The sequence below is a fragment of the Salvelinus sp. IW2-2015 genome, linkage group LG19, assembly GCF_002910315.2.
Source record: "Salvelinus sp. IW2-2015 linkage group LG19, ASM291031v2, whole genome shotgun sequence".
NCBI classification, from domain to species: Eukaryota; Metazoa; Chordata; class Actinopteri; order Salmoniformes; family Salmonidae; genus Salvelinus; species Salvelinus sp. IW2-2015.
In genome coordinates, this window is record NC_036859.1 from 7,251,137 (window position 1) to 7,270,083 (window position 18,947).

Here is an 18,947-nt window from a genome sequence, read left to right on the forward strand (position 1 = left end):
TTCGAGTTGACGGCAGTCAATTCAGGAAGTGATTTGAATTTACAGTGGCAATCCAGTCTCCTTTTCACCTCAGTTAACACCGGATTTGGGGGGTGGGGGGGGGGGGGGGGGGCTTTCCTGTTTTGTTCTCTATTGCTCCTCTATTGTTCTTTTCTTTGGTCATCTATCATTCCTCAAGCAAGAGGGGAGGCCGATAACATCACAGATTCTCATCAGACCAACTCTTTGAACGCCCTACTCCTTGACCGCCTTTAATTCGAATTGTGGTGTCTGTCTGTGTGTGTGTGTGGTGTGTGGTGTGTGTGTGGTGTGTGTGTTGTGTGTGTGTGTGTTGTGTGTGTGTGTGTGGTGGTGTGTGTGTGTGTGTGGTGTGTGTGTGTGTGTGTGTGGTGCACAGCCGCCCGGTAAGTCACAAGTCAACTGGATACCTTTTTAAATTCAGCTCAGCAGGACAAGCCTGCGAATCTACTCTTTAGAAGGAAAACAGCTAGCCTCAGCATTTCGTCAAAGGTAAATACTGCACGTAGTGTATTTACAGCTCATTCACAACGTAGTCAACAAAAACTCACACGTCAAAGAGAAAGGCCCGTGTCAAGTAAGAAAACAAGAATCATTAAAACCAAAACGGGTAAGATACATTCAAATCAAATATTTACAAGGATATGCATTAGATAACAGTACAACTCCTTTTCAAATAAGAAAAATAAAAGTTGTGCTTTTCCATGATGTATTATTACTGCACAGTTTTATGAGCAAATTAGTAYATATATATTCATTCAGGAAGTAGCCTTTGACTTGAAGGTTCCACAGTATGCCTGTTTGTTGGTGTGGGAGAAAACAACCAATACAATGCTAGCACATTTCAGTAACAACTGAACCAAATTCTGTACTAATGTTCATAAGTGGTTTATAAACAGATTTTCAGTGTCACTAGCATTTGAAATGGATATGCCTGAAATGCACGAGAGCAGCAAAGGCAAAAGATTTACGAAAGAAAACAAACATTCAGTGGGCTTATCTGAAGGCGACATTGTGAAGTTCCTCATCGGTGCACACAGGAAGTAACACTGTACACATTCGAACAAATTATACAACATCACAGTATCAAATATATAAGGTATCAAATGAATTGACATGGTTTTTATGGCACTTGAAAATGGTTCCTTTTTGTTTCAGTGGTCACGTGATATGTCACCCGAAAGTACAGTTCAGAATATTGGCACACATTGTATTGACACAGAGGGAGAAAAGACATCGGCATGGTGTTTATGAGTGTGTTTCTTACTGTGGCTGCATCTCAAACAACACCATATTTCCCATTCAGTGCAATACATTTGACCACTATATAGACAATAGGGTGTGATTTGAGTCATGACCTGTCTGAGTGCTGTCGTCATTGTGCTCCACCAATGGTAACACAGACATCTGGGGTTGAGTCACACGTGTCTTTATATACAAGTCATTGCTGCTCAGGTTCACAACAGAACTGAACAAAACGTGTTTCTGATTGTGACTGGAGCTGTGTCTCTGATGACTTGAGAATGGCAGATCCTATCTTCTTTCTTGTCTCCATGTTGCCTCTCTCTTTCTCACTCTGCCTTTCTGTTTGTCTCTCTATCCTCCAGTCTTTCTACTTATCTCTGTCTTTCTATCTATCCCTCTCCCCATGTCTGCTTAACGTAATGGCAAGTATTTTATTAGACACTTTGATGGGTAGAATATATGGTGCCATTTGAGTTCTATGAAAATAACCATTAACATTGATGAGTAAGCGGCAGGACAGTTGTTTAATCACAACAACAGTGACTGTCACACACACGCATAGTCAGTGCACCTCCGCATACAGACACAGGGCGCAGGATGCACGCACGCACGCACACACACACACACACACACACACACACACACACACACACACACACACACACACACACACACACACACACACAGACAGACTGCCCAACCTAATTCTCTATCCTTCTCTCCACACGTCGCATCGGCTCTAAAATGATTTGCCATTAAAAAAAACATGGAGTGGAAGGAGTGGATGGATGGATGAAATGGCGTCATTAGAGAGAACGCCTGGTTGGCAGAAATAGTGCTGACATTCCAGTCCGACTCTCCTCCTTTCCCGTAGCTCAGTAAAAGTGGGTTATAGTCCCAGTGAGACAGGTTAGGAGCAGTACAGTACGGCCCCTCTCACCTCACATACACTGGGAATATATGGCCCCCTGACCAGGCTTATTAAAACTGATCTGTAAATCTCTCTCTCTCTGTGTGTGTGTGTGTGTGTGTGTGTGTGTGTGTGTGTGTGTGTGTGTGTGTGTGTGTGTGTGTGTGTGTGTGTGTGTGTCAGGAGGCTGCTGGAGGGTAGGCTATTAAATCTTCATTGCCACTTCCTTTCGACACTCTTCATCAGGTATTCTCTTCACGTTCAGAGTCAGAATGACCTCAGTGTTTTCCTGCACACTGAGGCTGAACAGTGTCTGTTTCATTCACCTTCAGTAAGATTCTTCAAAGTAATATCTTTCTAATTCATGTGTGAGTGCCACTCAGTCTGTACTGGAAGTTGGACAGAGTGCATTGTGTAGGAATGAAGTCTCCTAGGTCTCGTCTTCTGACACCTGATAGTGGCCATGTTGTTTGGTTAGTCCTTTTTGGCCTGTTTGAAGCACAGGTAAGGCTGTCGGCAAGTGTCTGTCTCTGGGTCTCTTTGCATGTTGCTTCCTGCTTATGGTTCTCTCTCAGCATGTTTTCTTTGTAAGAATTCCACTGTCTAGCAAAGTCTTCCTTCCTTCCCCTCACTCTTTCCCTCTTTCTCACCTCTCTTTCAATCCCTCTCTCTCGCTCTCCTTTCTCTCTTTCTCGGCCTCCTCCCCTCTCTCTTTCCCTCTTTCTCACCTCTCTTTCAATCCCTATCTCTCGCTCCCCTTTCTCTCTTTCTCGGCCTCCTCCCCTCTCTCTTTCCCTCTTTCTCACCTCTCTTTCAATTCCTATCTCTCGCTCCCCTTTCTCTCTTTCTCGCCTCCTCCCCTCTTTAAGCAGCTTGAGTGGATAGGCAGACACAGCAACAATCTCATTTTCTCTGGCTAATCACAGCCAAGCAGGATCTGAGTGACAGCAGTAGTAACCAGTCACAGAAAGAACAGCCTCAGGAGTCCACCAGTAAGATACAGAGATATCAGGACTGAATGACAATGAGGGACAGAGACAGAGAGACAGAGAGAGAAAGAAAGAGAGAGGGAGGGAGAGAAAAGGTAGGACAGAGAGAAGGAGAGAGATGTAGAAAGAGACTGATATGGTCTTAAGCAGTGACCGGGGTCCTTCCCTGCGTTTCACTCTCTTTTTCACTGCCCGTTGTGAGTCCTCTCATTGGAACTCTTCTTACTCAGCAGCTGGCTGAGATCCACCAGCTCCCCCAGCTCTCCTCTCCCCAGTTCCCCTCTCAGCTGAGCCCTGCCCGGCCCGGGGGTGTGGTGCTGGGCCACATACTGCTGGCCGTTGGGGGTCGGCATGGAGGATGGAGGTGCGGGGACCATGCCCTGGCTGCTGAGGATGTAGCCTTCCTGTGGAGGCCAACGGAGAGGCAGGGGCTCCCCAAACTCCATGTGGGCGCTGGGGGCTGACACCACCCTCCTCCTATTCGGGGAGTCCTGGGGGGTCATGGGGTACACGTACTCCCCTGCCGACTTGCGAAGTGCCGACTTTGGGGTCCCACTCCTCCCCTTCTCCCCCCAGGGCTTGCTGAGGCACACGTAGTGCTGGCGAGGCGTCTCCCCTTCTCTTCCTCGCTCCTCACCCCCATGTCTCCCACCTCCTCCACCCTGGAAGAGTCTGGTGGTCAGGTAGACAGCAGTGGAGGGGTGTGGGGGGCAAGGGAGAGGGCAGGGGGATGCCAGCCCCATGGTGCTCCCTCCCAGGTAGGTCTGGCTGTTGTCCCACCCCCCTGATCCAGAATCGGAAAGCCTGAGCCCGCGTCTCTTCTGCTGGGGCGTGTGCTCTGGCGTGGGCAAGAACCCTGGGTCCAGCTCCCCGGACTTCACCCATCCGTTGGGCATCACAAACAGGGTCTCCCCGCCCTGAGAACAAGGTCTATCCCCTCCTCCCTGACGGGTCACACTGAGGACCGATCCTCCCATCCCTCCTCCTGACGTCAACATCCCCCTCTCCCGGCGCTGGATGCTGGACTGGCTGGTGTTGCTAGCGTGGCGTCGGTTGCTGGGCTTGTGAGCCATGATCCAGCAGACGGCCAGGCCTGATAGCATCGCCCCGATGGTGAAGGCCGAGATTGCAGACGCCACCAGCAGGTTGAGGGAGACCAGACTCTCCGGCTCGACCAGCAGACTCTGCTGTATGACACCTGAAGGGGAGAGGGGAGATGAAAGGAATCATAAGGTTAATGGCAAGAGAGAAGATAAAATCCACTTAACGTTACAGCATGAACAGGTTCTCACTCTACAGTCCTTCACTCTCCTCTACTTTTTCGTTTCCATTCTCCTTTATGACCCATGCTTTTGTTATTGTCACGTTTAGATCTAAACATGATTTGCCGGATCTCAAAGATGATATTGCTATATTTTATTATCCAAGAGCATAATCTTATTCTGTGTTACAGTAATCTATCATAACATTGTACATTTGCARAAGATAAGCATCTCCTTATCCTTTTTGGCGCTTTCTCCAGCACATCCTTGGGGTTCTGCTGGCTGGGCTGAAAGCTGCAYTTGTCATCAGTAAGAAGGGAAAACACTAAAACAGACTCCGCTCAAAATTTCCATTCTGTGTTCAGGAAGGATCTGGGCTGGCCAGTGAGTTTCTCCCTAAAATACATCATTTATTTTGGTAAATATTTCCACCGCTCTAATCACTCCCATCTGCACAGACACAGCAGATGTCTGCCAGGCCCTGGACCCATAGTTCTGGGTCTGGCTTCATGCTTTCACTACTCTCTATGGAACAGGCTGACTGCAGTAAACTGGCCTATATCTGAGGTAGAAAGCAAAAGTTCTGGAACTAGAAGGGGTCAAGTTCTAGAGAGTGATATACAGTGCATTCTGAAAGTAAATCAGACCCTTTGCCTTTTCCACATTTTGTTACGTTACAGCCTTATTCTAAATTAAATTAAATGTTTTTTTCCCCCCTCATCAATCTATACACAATACCCCATAATGACAAAGCAAAAATAGGTTTTTAGAAATGTTTGCAAATGTATTAAAAATAAAGAAATGTAATATAACATTTACATAAATATTCAGACCCTTTACTCAGTACTTTGTTGAAGCACCTTTGGCAGCGATTACAGCCTCGAGTCTTCTTCGGTATGACGCTACAAGCTTGGCACACCTGTATTTGGGGAGTTTCTCCCATTCTTMTCTGCAAATCCTCTCAAGCTCTGTCAAGTTGGATGGGGAGTGTCGCTGCACAGCCATTTTCAGGTCTCTCCAGAGATGTCAGATCGGGCTCGGGCTCTGGCTGGGCCACTCAAGGACATTAAGAGAGTTGTCCCGAATCTACTCCTGCGTTGTCTTGGCTGTGTGCTTAGGGACGTTGTCCTGTTGTAAGGTGAACCGTCACCCCAGTCTGAGGTCCTGATCACTCTGGAGCAGGTTTTCATCAAGGATCTCTCTGTACTTTGCTTTATTCATCTTTGCCTTTGCCAAACCCTGCCGCTGAAAAACATCCCCACAGCATGATGCCGCCACCATCATGCTTCACCGGTTTCCTCCAGACGTGTAGCTCTCCTCTCCCCAGTTCCCATCTCTGCTGAGCCCTGCCCGGCCCGGGGGTGTGGTGCTGGGCCACATACTGCTGGCCGTTGGGGGTCGGCATGGAGGATGGAGGTGCGGGGACCATGCCCTGGCTGCCGAGGATGTAGCCTTCCTGGGGAGGCCAGCGGAGAGGCAGATGAACTGTCGCCCCAGTCTGAGGTCCTGATTGCGCTAGAGCAGGTTTTCATCAAGGATCTCTCTGTACTAAGCTTCATTCATCTTTGCCTTTGCCAGTCCCTGCCGCTGAAAAACATCCCCACAGCATGATGCCGCCACCATCATGCTTCACAGTAGGGATGGTGCCAGGTTTCCTCCAGACGTGATGCTTGGCATTCAGGCCAAAGAATTCAATCTTAGTTTCATCAGACCAGAGAATCTTCTTTCTCATGGTCTGAGAGTCCTTTAGGTGGAAGAGGCTCTAGGAAGAGCCTTGGTGGTTACAAACTTCTTCTATTTGTATTTATTTATTTAACTAGGCAAGTCAGTTAAGAACAAATTCTTATTTACAATGACGGCTTACTATTTAAGAATGATGGAGGGTCTGAATACTTTTTATTTCTTAATACATTTGCAAAAATGTCCAACAACCTGTTTTTGCTTTCTCATTATGGGGTATTACGTGTAGATTGATGAGAAAAACATTTTATTTAGTACATTTGAGAATAAGGCTGTAACGTAACAAAATGTGGGAAAAGGGAAGAGGTCTGAATACTTTCCAAAGGCACTGTATAACAGATGAGATTGCAATGTTCTGGCAGAGGAACTAATTCACTGCTGGTTATAGATCTCTGACAGAGAGTTTAGAGAGTTGATATTGTAATATTATGGACTTAGACTTGAGAACAGATTGCAGGTTATAGACTACAATACAATAGATGAGATTGTAGTGGAGTGTTCTGCAATCAGAACACTCCCAGATTATAGATTTGCAATAAAACAGATGCTATTGCAGTGTATAATTTGAGTTGGAACAGATTGCAGGTCCTGGAACAGTTTACTGATGAGAAAGAGACATCCGGATTGACACCAAGACAGATGTGAGAAGTGTTTGTTAGGAGAAGACGTTATCTTATGCCCCTGCCAGAATCTCAGCTTTGAGCACCACAAAGTTTTGCATACTGAGTTTTGTCCTCATTTTTCTTTYGTACATGTTTTTTGTGGCAAGTATTTGTCAAAATGTAGCAGACAGTCGTTGACAGCTGAACACTCAGAATATGGCTTAGTCCTGTGGGATTGTGGGGCTGTGAACCAGAAGGCTGTACTTCACTGATCAAGACATTCACTCCTCTGCCAAACAATCAACATGCATTTATTGRAGCCAGCAACCAATTAAAAGCAGTCATACCGGGAGGCTTCTGAAGGACACGGATCTGAGGAGCGGGAAATCAAAGCCCTGACATTTCACACTAGCTAATCACCTTGCTGACAGACTACAAATGACAGTCTTCTTCCCGTCACCACTGTAAATGCAAGTTCAGTACACACATATACAGAAACATACAATATACAGTATATGAACTGCAGTATCATTGTGATGTTATGTACACTTGGGTTGTGATTGAGATGTTAACTGAGACCGTGACAAATGAAAACTATACTTTGTATTAACAAACACTTGAATTGCATTGATGTCTGTGTAGCAAACGCTTGTAATACATGATTGAGCCACTAGGCGGAGCATCCATTAAGTGAAAGAATGAACAGTTTCTACCCACAGAGCTACAGGGCTAAAGACAAGGTACTTACCACCACAGTCTCCAAGATGGGAGAAGTTGCCATAATCAATGTCTTGCTGAAAAGGCAGCCTGCAATAGGACAAAGATGATAGATTAACCGATTACACAGCACATCAACATCAAAAGATAAGAATAGATTAATACACAATTAACTGATTCATCTGATCCTAGATCCTATGTCTATATGGGCAGCTGTCTCACCGTGTGCCTGGTCTGAGGAAGGAGCAGGTGCTGCCTCTGGTCCAGCCACAGTAGGGATCTCTGGAAGTCAGACAGCTCCTAAATACACACACATACACACACACATGGAGATCTGATCAGCCTGATGGAGGTGGCGTGTGTGTGTGTGTGTGTGTTAGATTAGGGTAAGGGTTAAGGCTGTGATTAGGGTTACGGTTTAACTGGGATGTAGAAATACAGCTATGGTTAGGGTGGTTGTTGAGGCTAGAGTTGAACCRGGATGAACTGGGATGTGGACATGGGGTTAGGGTTMTGGCTAAGATTAGGGTTGATTCAGGRTGTGGACATTAAGCTAGGGTTAGGGTTATTKATGGCTAGGGTTAGGGTTGATCYGGGTTGTGAACATCAAGCTAGGGTTAGGGTAGCCAAAACCATAAACAAAACCCTGTGTGTGTGTGTTTGTGAATGTGTGTGTGTGTGTGTTACTCACTTCATGCAGCGTGAGTGTAGGTGGCAGCGTGCTGTGGGTAGTCTGACCAGACAGGAAGGGAAGGCCAGCAGTAGAGTGTGACTGGGACGATCCAAGGACAGAGACAACAACTGTCTGGCCTGGACAGAATCCTCTCCACACCTGGAGACAGAGAGAGCGAAASGGAMAGAAAGAGAGCGAGAGACATAGATGCATCTTTAGAGTATTTTACAGCAGAGAAAAAGAGGGATTCACATTAGGGTGATCGCTGCCTTTGCAAACAGAGAGGTTTTAAAAAACAATGGCGCAACAAGTATAGTGACTTAAACAGTTCATCTCCACAATAATGAGCTGACAAAACACGGGACTGCAGCGAGAACAAGGGATTGTGGCCAAACTCCCTTCCCGTACTCACTTCTCAGGGTTGAAGCCCTCCACCTCYTCCAGAAACACACTGCTGTGTGTGGGAGAGTTGTCTCCACTGGGGACAATGAGGAATTTGAGGACGGTCCCTCGCGTGGAGCCCAGAAACAATACCGTACGGTTTCTATGGGGACCAGCTTCTGTGTCCACCACCATGGCTGTCAACTGGTACCTGGGGAGAGGAATGGAGGGGGAGAATAGAGGGAAAGGGAGGGGGGAAATGAGAAGGGAGAGGGAGCGAGGAAGATGGTGAGCTCAATTTCAGGACACTTGAGGTATACAACGTAGAGCAAACATTGATTTCAGTGAAAAATCAGTAGTAACCATGGGTATCCTTAGTCATACCTGCCCATAGTCTTGACAACCCAGGGTCTGTGCCCCACCAGGGGTATGGTCTCATCCATCAGGGGATGAGTCTTCACAAAGTTCAACACCTCATCTGGCAGAGTTTTGGACGAGCTGAACTGAGACCCCTGCACCGCACAGCTACCCGGCCTACAGAGAGAGAACAGGGTCAAAATAAGGAATAATAATATGATAGAACATCCCATTACAATACTACACAAAGATAAATATGAGTTATTGTTGAAAGTACCTGGGTTTGGGCACAAGCTCATCAGATACAGGTGTCCAGATGGATTCTGGAGATTTCTGCTCCTTGAATCTTCCCTCAAACACCCTAGCCAACTGTTGCATGTCAAACACACAGACTGCAGACCCAGGGATACTGTCAGAGACAGGGAGAGAGAAGGAGGGGAGGTGGGGCAGAAAGGATTAGATATGGATCAGCTATATGATGTGTGCCTGTGTGTGTTCATGTGTGCGTGCATGTGGGTCTTTCTAAAAACTAGGGTACCAGTGAGGGCTTCATAAGCTGGACAACTTGTTACTACAGAAGTCCWGAGAGGACATATTAATAAAATCAAATAAATCTCTCTTTATGTCGAGATAACAATTGATTTATCTTTTGATCACTACACAATAAAAGTTGTTTTGTCAAGATCACAAGATARTCAAAAGTACCAYGCATCATCCATTCATTTGTTCAGATGCACGATAATGACCTCATCAAGGAGCCCTGTTGCTACATTGCATGCAACGTTCTCATGGGGCATTTAAGCCCTGAAYGATGCCTGACAGGCAGCTCTGTCTCCCAGGCCATGTGCCGTCTCCAAGACCACAGCCAATCGCACGCAAGAAACAACGCAGCTAAGTTGGCTAGTATTGTGAGCTAGCTAGTTAGCTAGGTAGTCTTGAATTTGGAGCTCAGAAATTCAAGTATTGGAATTGGCCAAGCTTGAAAATCAGACATTTCCTTTTTAAGTCTGTAATTATTCTAGCCAATATATAAATTCTCCTGCTCCCTTATAATTATCTTTGATTTAATTTTTGATCTGTTTTGTGAGAGATGTGGCAACTTTAGTTTGTTTCCTGCCGCTTCAATTGAACGGTGTTGCGATAAGATCACGTGCAGTGATTGTGAGGATGACAACGTCTAATGCTGGTTTCAACTTGGCTTTCCATACTAATACTTCTATTACAAAAAGAACCTGGTTTTTGGTTGCATTCTCATTTTCACAACAGCAATGGTGAGATTCATGGTACCGCTATTCATGGCTTTATTATGTGTGCCTGCATCGGCCACATAGGCTACAGAAAAATGGCCAAGCATGCATTCAATTTATTTAGTCAGGCAAGTCCACATTATTCTCACATATTTTAGAATGTAATAAGAATTTGAATATCAATACATCGGCAAGGCCCCAAAAAATGCATTATTCTTAGTGGTCATGGCCTACTTTTTAAAAATACACTTTTTACATGCTTTTTTGGGGGGCGGCAGGGGGGGGGGGGTCTATATTTGGCCCTATACAGTATGTACAATTACATACATTATACAATTGAGGTCCTTGAAAATTACAATTAACTGCTTGAAAAAGTCCCTTAAAGTCCTTGAATTTGACTATCAATRTCTGTATGAACTCTGCTTAAAGGATGTCCTAGCCTTACGTTGTTGTATAGGTAGAATTATGGGCCAATTTGCATATACAGTGCCTTCGGGAAAGTATTCAGACCCCTTCTTTTTCCATACTTTGTAACGTTACAGCCTTATTCTAAAATGTACAAACTTTTTCCCCCCTCATCAATCTGTAACATCAATCTATYAATCTTTTTTTYCCTATTATGTTATTGACTGTAMGTTTGTTTATTCCATGTGTATCTCTGTGTTGTTGTTTGTGTCGCACTGCTTTGCTTTATCTTGGCCAGGTYGCAGTTGTAAATAAGAACTTGTTCTCAACTGGCCTACCTGGTTAAATATAGGTGAAATAAAAAAATAAAAAATACACAATATACCCCGTAATGACAAAGCAAAAATGAAATATCCTATTTACTTACAGTTGAAGTCGGAACTTTACATACACCTTAGCCAAATAAATTTAAACTCAGTTTTCACAATTCCTGACATTTAATCCTTGTAAAAAAGTCCCTGTCTCAGGTCAGCTAGGATCAACACTTTATTTTAATAATGTAAAATGTCAGAATAATAGTTCAGAGAATTATTTATTTCAAGCTTTTATTTCTTTCATCACATTCCCAGTGGTTCAGAAGTTTACATACACTCAATTAGTATTTGGTAGCATTGCCTTTAAATTGTTTAACTTGGGTCAACCGTTTTGATCGCTCCAACTTCCGGGTTGGAGCGAGTGGTCGCATTTCGCACTTCGCACCGCTGGTAGTATTACTTTTCATTACATTTCATTATAGTACAACGGTTTGATTTGTCTGATCTTGCAATTCTTTTTAGCTAGCTACATAGCCGTCTTTGTATCAAAATAATGTGTGTAGTTTCGCGTAATTATCGTAATCGTCGTCCTAACGTAGTCAACACTGCTATCTGGCCAGCAGCTAGCCAGCTAGCCAACGTCCACCGTCTACCGAATAGCAGCACTGTAGAAACTATTACATTCAACGGAACGACTTGATTAGTGTAGTGTTAGCTAGCTACATAGTTGTCTTTGCTGTCCTCGTTTCCAAGATAATTGTGTAGTTTAGAGTGTGTAGTTTAGTTTAGAGTGATTATCGTAATTTACCGAGGTTAGTTAGCCAGCTAATTGTCGTCCCTCTTAACGTAGGAAACACTGCTAGCTAGCCAGCAGCTAGCCAGCTAGCCAACGTCTACCGAATAGCAGCACTGTAGAAACTATTACATTCAACGGAACGACTTGGTTAGTGTAGTGTTAGCTAGCTACATAGTTGTCTTTGCTGTCAAGATAATTGTGTAGTTTTGAGTAATTGTCGAGGTTACCTAGCCAGTTACCGAGGCTACCTAGCCAGCTACACTTTCAAACTAAGTCAACAACGCAGCCACTGCTAGCTAGCCTACTTCAGCAGCACTGTATCATTTTAGTCAATAAGATTTTCTTGCAACGTAAGTTTAACTTTCTGAACATTCGAGACGTGTAGTCCACTTGTCATTCCAATCTCCTTTGCATTAGCGTAGCCTCTTCTGTAGCCTGTCAACTATGTGTCTGTCTATCCCTCTTCTCTCCTCTCTGCACAGACCACAAACGCTTCACACCGCGTGGGCCGCTGCCTGGTGGTCCCAGCGCGCACGACCCACGTGGAGTTCCAGGTCTCCGGCAGCCTCTGGAACTGCCGATCTGCGGCCAACAAGGCAGAGTTCATCTCAGCCTATGCTTCCCTCCAGTCCCTCGACTTCTTGGCACTGACGGAAACATGGATTACCACAGATAACACTGCTACTCCTACTGCTCTCTCCTCGTCTGCCCACGTGTTCTCGCACACCCCGAGAGCTTCTGGTCAGCGGGGTGGTGGCACTGGGATCCTCATCTCTCCCAAGTGGACATTCTCTCTTTCTCCCCTGACCCATCTGTCTATCGCCCCTTTGAATCCATGCTGTCACAGTTACCAGCCCTTTCAAGCTAACATCCTTATCATTTATCGCCCCCCAGGTTCCCTTGGAGAGTTCATCAATGAGCTTGACGCCTTGATAAGCTCCTTTCCTGAGGATGGCTCACCTCTCACAGTTCTGGGTGACTTTAACCTCCCCACTCTACCTTTAACTCATTCCTCTCTGCCTCCTTCTTTCCACTCCTCTCCTCTTTTGACCTCACCCTCTCACCTTTCCCCCCTACTCACAAGGCAGGCAATACGCTTGACCTCATCTTTACTAGATGCTGTTCTTCCACTAATCTCATTGCAACTCCCCTCCAAGTCTCCGACCACTACCTTGTATCCTTTTCCCTCTCGCTCTCATCTAACACTTCCCACACTGCCCCTACTCGGATGGTATCGCGCCGCCCAACCTTCGCTCTCTCCCCCGCTACTCTCTCCTCTTCCATCCTATCATCTCTTCCCTCTGCTCAAACCTTCTCCAACCTATCTCCTGATTCTGCCTCCTCAACCTCCTCTCCTCCCTTTCTGCATCCTTTGACTCTCTATGTCCCCTATCCTCCAGGCCGGCTCGGTCCTCCCCTCCTGCTCCGTGGCTCGACGACTCATTGCGAGCTCACAGAACAGGGCTCCGGGCAGCCGAGCGGAAATGGAGGAAAACTCGCCTCCCTGCGGACCTGGCATCCTTTCACTCCCTCCTCTCTACATTCTCCTCTTCTGTCTCTGCTGCTAAAGCCACTTTCTACCACTCTAAATTCCAAGCATCTGCCTCTAACCCTAGGAAGCTCTTTGCCACCTTCTCCTCCTCCTGAATCCTCCTCCCCCTCCCCCCCTCCTCCCTCTCTGCGGATACTTCGTCAACCATTTTGAAAAGAAGGTCGACGAACATCCGATCCTCGTTGCTAAGTCAAACGACACCGCTGTTCTGCTCACACTGCCCTACCCTGTGCTTTGACCTCTTTCTCCCCTCTCTCTCCAGATGAAATCCGCGTCTTGTGACGGCCGCCGCCCAACAACCTGCCCGCTTGACCCTATCCCCTCCTCTCTTCTCCAGACCATTTCCGGAGACCTTCTCCCTTACCTCACCTCGCTCATCAACTCATCCTTGACCGCTGGCTACGTCCCTTCCGCCTTCAAGAGAGCGAGAGTTGCACCCCTTCTGAAAAAACCTACACTCGATCCCTCTGATGTCAACAACTACAGACCAGTATCCCTTCTTTCTTTCTTCTCCAAAACTCTTGAACGTGCCGTCCTTGGCCAGCTCTCCTGCTATCTCTCTCAGAATGACCTTCTTGATCCAAATCAGTCAGGTTTCAAGACTAGTCATTCAACTGAGACTGCTCTTCTCTGTGTCACGGAGGCGCTCCGCACTGCTAAAGCTAACTCTCTCTCCTCTGCTCTCATCCTTCTAGACCTATCGGCTGCCTTTGATACTGTGAACCATCAGATCCTCCTCTCCACCCTCTCCGAGTTGGGCATCTCCGGCGCGGCCCACGCTTGGATTGCGTCCTACCTGACAGGTCGCTCCTACCAGGTGGCGTGGCGAGAATCTGCTCCGCACCACGTGCTCTCACCACTGGTGTCCCCCAGGGCTCTGTTCTAGGCCCTCTCCTATTCTCGCTATACACCAAGTCACTTGGCTCTGTCATATCCTCACATGGTCTCTCCTATCATTGCTATGCAGACGACACACAATCATCTTCTCCTTTCCCCCTTCTGATAACCAGGTGGCGACGCATCTCTGCATGTCTGGCAGACATATCAGTGTGGATGACGGATCACCACCTCAAGCTGAACCTCGGCAAGACGGAGCTGCTCTTCCTCTCGGGGAAGGACTGCCCGTTCCATGATCTTGCCATCACGGTTGACAACTCCATTGTGTCCTCCTCCCAGAGCGCTAAGAACCTTGGCGTGATCCTGGACAACACCTGTCGTTCTCAACCAACATCAAGGCGGTGACCCGTTCCTGTAGGTTTTCATGCTCTACAACATTCGCAGAGTACGACCCTGCCTCACACAGGAAGCGGCGCAGGTCCTAATCCAGGCACTTGTCATCTCCCGTCTGGATTACTGCAACTCGCTGTTGGCTGGGCTCCCTGCCTGTGCGATTAAACCCCTACAACTCATCCAGAACGCCGCAGCCCGTCTGGTGTTCACCTTCCAAGTTCTCTCACGTCACCCCGCTCCTCCGCTCTTCCACTGGCTTCCAGTTGAAGCTCGCATCCGCTACAAGACCATGGTGCTTGCCTACGGAGCTGTGAGGGGAACGGCACCTCCGTACCTTCAGGCTCTGATCAGGCCCTACACCCAAACAAGGGCACTGCGTTCATCCACCTCTGGCCTGCTCGCCTCCCTACCTCTGAGGAAGTACAGCTCCCGCTCAGCCCAGTCAAAACTGTTCGCTGCTCTGGCACCCCAATGGTGGAACAAACTCCCCCACGACGCCAGGTCAGCGGAATCAATCACCACCTTCCGGAGACACCTGAAACCCCACCTCTTTAAGGAATACCTAGGATAGGATAAAGTAATCCTTCTAACCCCCCCCCCTTAGAGTTAGATGCACTATTGTAAAGTGGTTGATCCACTGGACATCATAAGGTGAATGCACCCAACTTGTAAGTCGCTCTGGATAAGAGCGTCTGCTAAATGACTTAAATGTAAATGTAAATGTAGCCTTCCACAAGCTTCCCACAATAAGTTGGATGAATTTTGGCCCATTCCTCCTGACAGAGCTGGTGTAACTGAGTTAGGTTTGTAGGCCTCTTTGCTTAGGCTTGAGTAGAGCTTTGTGATGGCCACTCCAATACCTTGACTTTGATGTCCTTAAGCCATTTCGCCACAACTTTGGAAGTATGCTTGGGGTCATTGTCCATTTGGAAGACCCATTTGCAACCAAGCATTAACTTCCTGACTGATGTCTTGAGATGTTGCTTCAATATATACACATCAATTTCCTGCCTCATGATGCCATCTATTTTGTGAAGTGCACCAGTCCCTCCTGCTGCAAAGCACCCCCACAATATGATGCTGCCACCCCCGTGCTTCACGGTTGGGATGGTGTTCTTCGGCTTGCAAGCATCCCCCTTTTTCCTCCAAACATAACGATGGTCATTATGGCCAAACAGTTCTATTTTTGTTTCATCAGACCAGAGGACATTTCTCCAAAAAGTACGATCTTTTGTCCCCATGTGCAGTTACAAACTGTAGTCTGGCTTTTCTATGGCGGTTTTGGAGCAGTGGCTTCTTCCTTGCTAAGCGCCTTCAGGTTATGTCGATATAGGACTCGTTTTACTGTGGATATAGATACTTTTGTACCTGTTTCCTCCAGCATCTTCACAAGGTCCTTTTGCTGTTGTTCTGGGATTGATTTGCACTTTTCGCACCAAAGTACGTTCATCTCTAGGAGACAAAACGCGTCTCAATCCTGAGCGGTATGACGGCAGCGTGGTCCTATGGTGTTTATACTTGCGTACTATTGTTTGTACAGATGAACGTGGTTACCATCAGGCGTTTGGAAATTGCTCCCAAGATGAATCAGACTTGAGGAGGTCTACATTTTTTATTCTGAGGTTCTTGGCTGATTTATTTAGATTTTCCCCATGATGTCAAGCAAAGAAGCACTGAGTTTTGAAGGTAGGCCTTGAAATACATCCACAGGTACACCTTCAATTGACTCAAATGATGTCAATTAGCCTACCAGAAGCTTCTAGAGCCATGACATCATTTTCTGAATTTTCCAAGCTGTTTTAAAGGCACAGTTAACTTAATGTATTGAAACTTGACCCACTGGAATTGTGATACAATGAATTATAAGTGAAATAATCTGCCTGTAAACAATTTTTGGACAAAGTACTTGTGTCATGCACAAAGTAGATGTCCTAACTGGCCCACCAAAACTATAGTTTGTTAACAAGAAATTTGTGGAGTGGTTRAAAAACTAGTTTTAATAACCCCAACCWAAGTGTATGTAAACTTCCGACTTCAACTGTAAGTATTCAGACCCTTTACACAGTACTTTGTTGAAGCACCTTTGGCAGCGATTACAGCCTAGAGTCTTCTTGGGTATGATGCTACAAGCTTGACACACCTGTATTTGGGGAGTTTCTCTCATTGTTCTCTGCAGAGCCTCTCAAGCTTTGTCAGGTTGGATGGGGAGTGTTGCTGCAAAGCAATTTCCAGGWWTCTCCAGAGATGTTCGATCGGGTTCAAGTCCGGGCTCTGGCTGTGCCGCTCAAGGACATTCAGAGACTTATCCTGAAGCCACTCTTGAGTTGTCTTGGCTATTTGCTTAGGGTCATTGTCCTGTTGTAAGGTGAACTTTCACCCCAGTYTGAGCTCCTGAGCGCTCCGGAGCAGGTTTTCATCAAGGATCACTCTGTACTTTACTCCGTTCATCTTTGCCTCGATCCTGACTAGTCTCCCAGTCCCTGCCACTGAAAAACACCATGCTTYACTGTAGGGATGGTGCAAGGTTCCCTCCAGACGTGACACTTCACATTCAGCCCAAAGAGTTCAATCTTCGTTTCATCAGACCAGAGAATCTTATTTCTCATGGTCTGAGAGTCTTTAGGAACTTTTGGCAAACTCCAAGTGGGCTGTCATGTGCCTTTTACTGAGGAGTGGCTTCCGACTGGCCACTCTACCATAAAGGCCTGGTTGGTGGAGTGCTGCAGAGATGGTTGTCCTTCTGGAAGTTTTCACATCTCCACAGAGGAACTCTAGAGCTCTGTCAGAGTCACCATCGGGTTCTTGGTCACCTCTCTGACCAAAGCCTTTCTCCCCCGATTGCTCAGTTTGGCCGGGCGTCCAGCTCTAGGAAGAGTCTTGGCGGTTCCATACTTCTTCCATTTAAGAATGATGGAGGCCACTGTGTTCGTGGGGACCTTCAATGCTGCAGAAATGCTATTGTACCCTTCCTCAGATCTGTGCCTCAACACAATCCTGTCACGGAGCTCWACGGATGATTCCTTCAACCTCAAGGCTTGGTTTTTGCTCTGACATACACCGTCAACTGTGGGACCTTATATAGACAGGTGTGTGCCTTTCCAAATCATGTCCAATCAATTGAATTGACCACAGGTGGACTCCAATCAAGTTGTAGAAACATATCAAGGATAATCAATGGAAACAGGATGCACCTGAGCTCAACTTCGAGTCTCATAGCAAAGGGTCTGAATACTTATTTAAATAAGGTATTTCTGTTGTTGTTTTTTATAGAAATTTGCAAAGATTTCTAAAACCTGTTTTCACTTTGTCATTATGGCGTATTGTGTGTTTATTGCTGAGATTTTTTTTAAATTTAATACATTTTAGAATAAGGCTGTAATGTAACAGAATGTGGACAAAGTCAAGTGGTCTGATTACTTTCCAAAGGCACTGTATTCCTTTAAGTACACATGTGGAACTTAACATTATGATCCCAATGTCACAGATTGGACCCATTATTTATAGAAAGATCCATGTCCATACGCGCATACTTTTTATTTWATTTAACCAGGCAAGTATGTGTGCGTGTACCTGTTGGGCGGTGTAGAGAACAGTCCCAGTATGACGTCTCTGCCGTTCATGTTGAGTATGGGGCTGGTGGTGTGGAGCAGGTTGAAGTAGAAGTGGGAGTCTCCTGGGACAGAGCAGTTCAGTCTGGCCTTCAGGAATGATGTCCACTGTTTCTCCAACACCCTCTGAGACCCACCCTGGTCCCCCTTACACACCCTCGCCACACGAGACACCATCACCTGTACACACGCACACACGCACACACACGGACACACACAGTATAAACAAGACAAACAATATAAACAAAATGGGATGTACAAATTGCCATTTCTGTGTGTGTGCGTGCATGCGTTTGTGTGTGCATAGTTGTGTATTTATGTGTGTTTGTGTGTACTGTGTACCTTCTCCAGGTGATGGAACTCCATGGCCATTTCCCTGAAGAAGAAGTAAATATGAGGCCCCCACTCCACTGCGCTCACAAAGAAGGGCTCTGAGAAAGAGTAGAGAGAAATGCCATTACACACACACACAGAGAATAGAGACTTCCATTTTCATCTATTTCATAATGCAATCGCATCACACCCCCCTAGTCGGCTGGGACATCAATCATCCAAGTATCTGATCGTGATCCCATGTCACTCGTATTAATCACTTTTTTGATACATTTCATATAAGACCAGACGCACCCTGTTTAGATAGTACACCGACACCCCCCATTCACCCCGGGCCCTGATTATATTACTAATGCACTCATACACTCCCCCCCGCCCACCAATTACATGCACGCATACACCCCACCCCTGCCATTACACACATCGCATACACCCCCCCCCGCCATTACTAATGCACGCATACAATCCCCCCGCCCATACTGCCAACACACGCATATAACCCCCCCCCATACACACACGCATACACCCCCGCCATTACACACACGCATATTACACCCCCCCTCTGGCA

General features: G+C 46.4%; 1 protein-coding gene across 1 annotated transcript in view; it reads right to left on the minus strand.

The window, feature by feature from the left end:
* Window positions 1-634: 634 nt before the first annotated feature.
* The window catches only part of LOC111978873 (semaphorin-6B-like), a 70,236-nt gene continuing 51,923 nt past the window's right edge, over window positions 635-18,947 (minus strand). Inside the window, exons 9-17 of the mRNA XM_024009109.2 lie at window positions 18,389-18,477; window positions 18,009-18,226; window positions 9,172-9,303; window positions 8,922-9,071; window positions 8,569-8,748; window positions 8,175-8,315; window positions 7,706-7,783; window positions 7,515-7,573; window positions 635-4,360 (exon numbers count right to left, since the gene is read on the minus strand). Of these exons, the coding sequence (XP_023864877.1) occupies window positions 3,348-4,360; window positions 7,515-7,573; window positions 7,706-7,783; window positions 8,175-8,315; window positions 8,569-8,748; window positions 8,922-9,071; window positions 9,172-9,303; window positions 18,009-18,226; window positions 18,389-18,477 (2,060 nt within the window). The 3' untranslated portion in view covers window positions 635-3,347. The remainder of the gene's footprint in view (window positions 4,361-7,514; window positions 7,574-7,705; window positions 7,784-8,174; window positions 8,316-8,568; window positions 8,749-8,921; window positions 9,072-9,171; window positions 9,304-18,008; window positions 18,227-18,388; window positions 18,478-18,947) is intronic.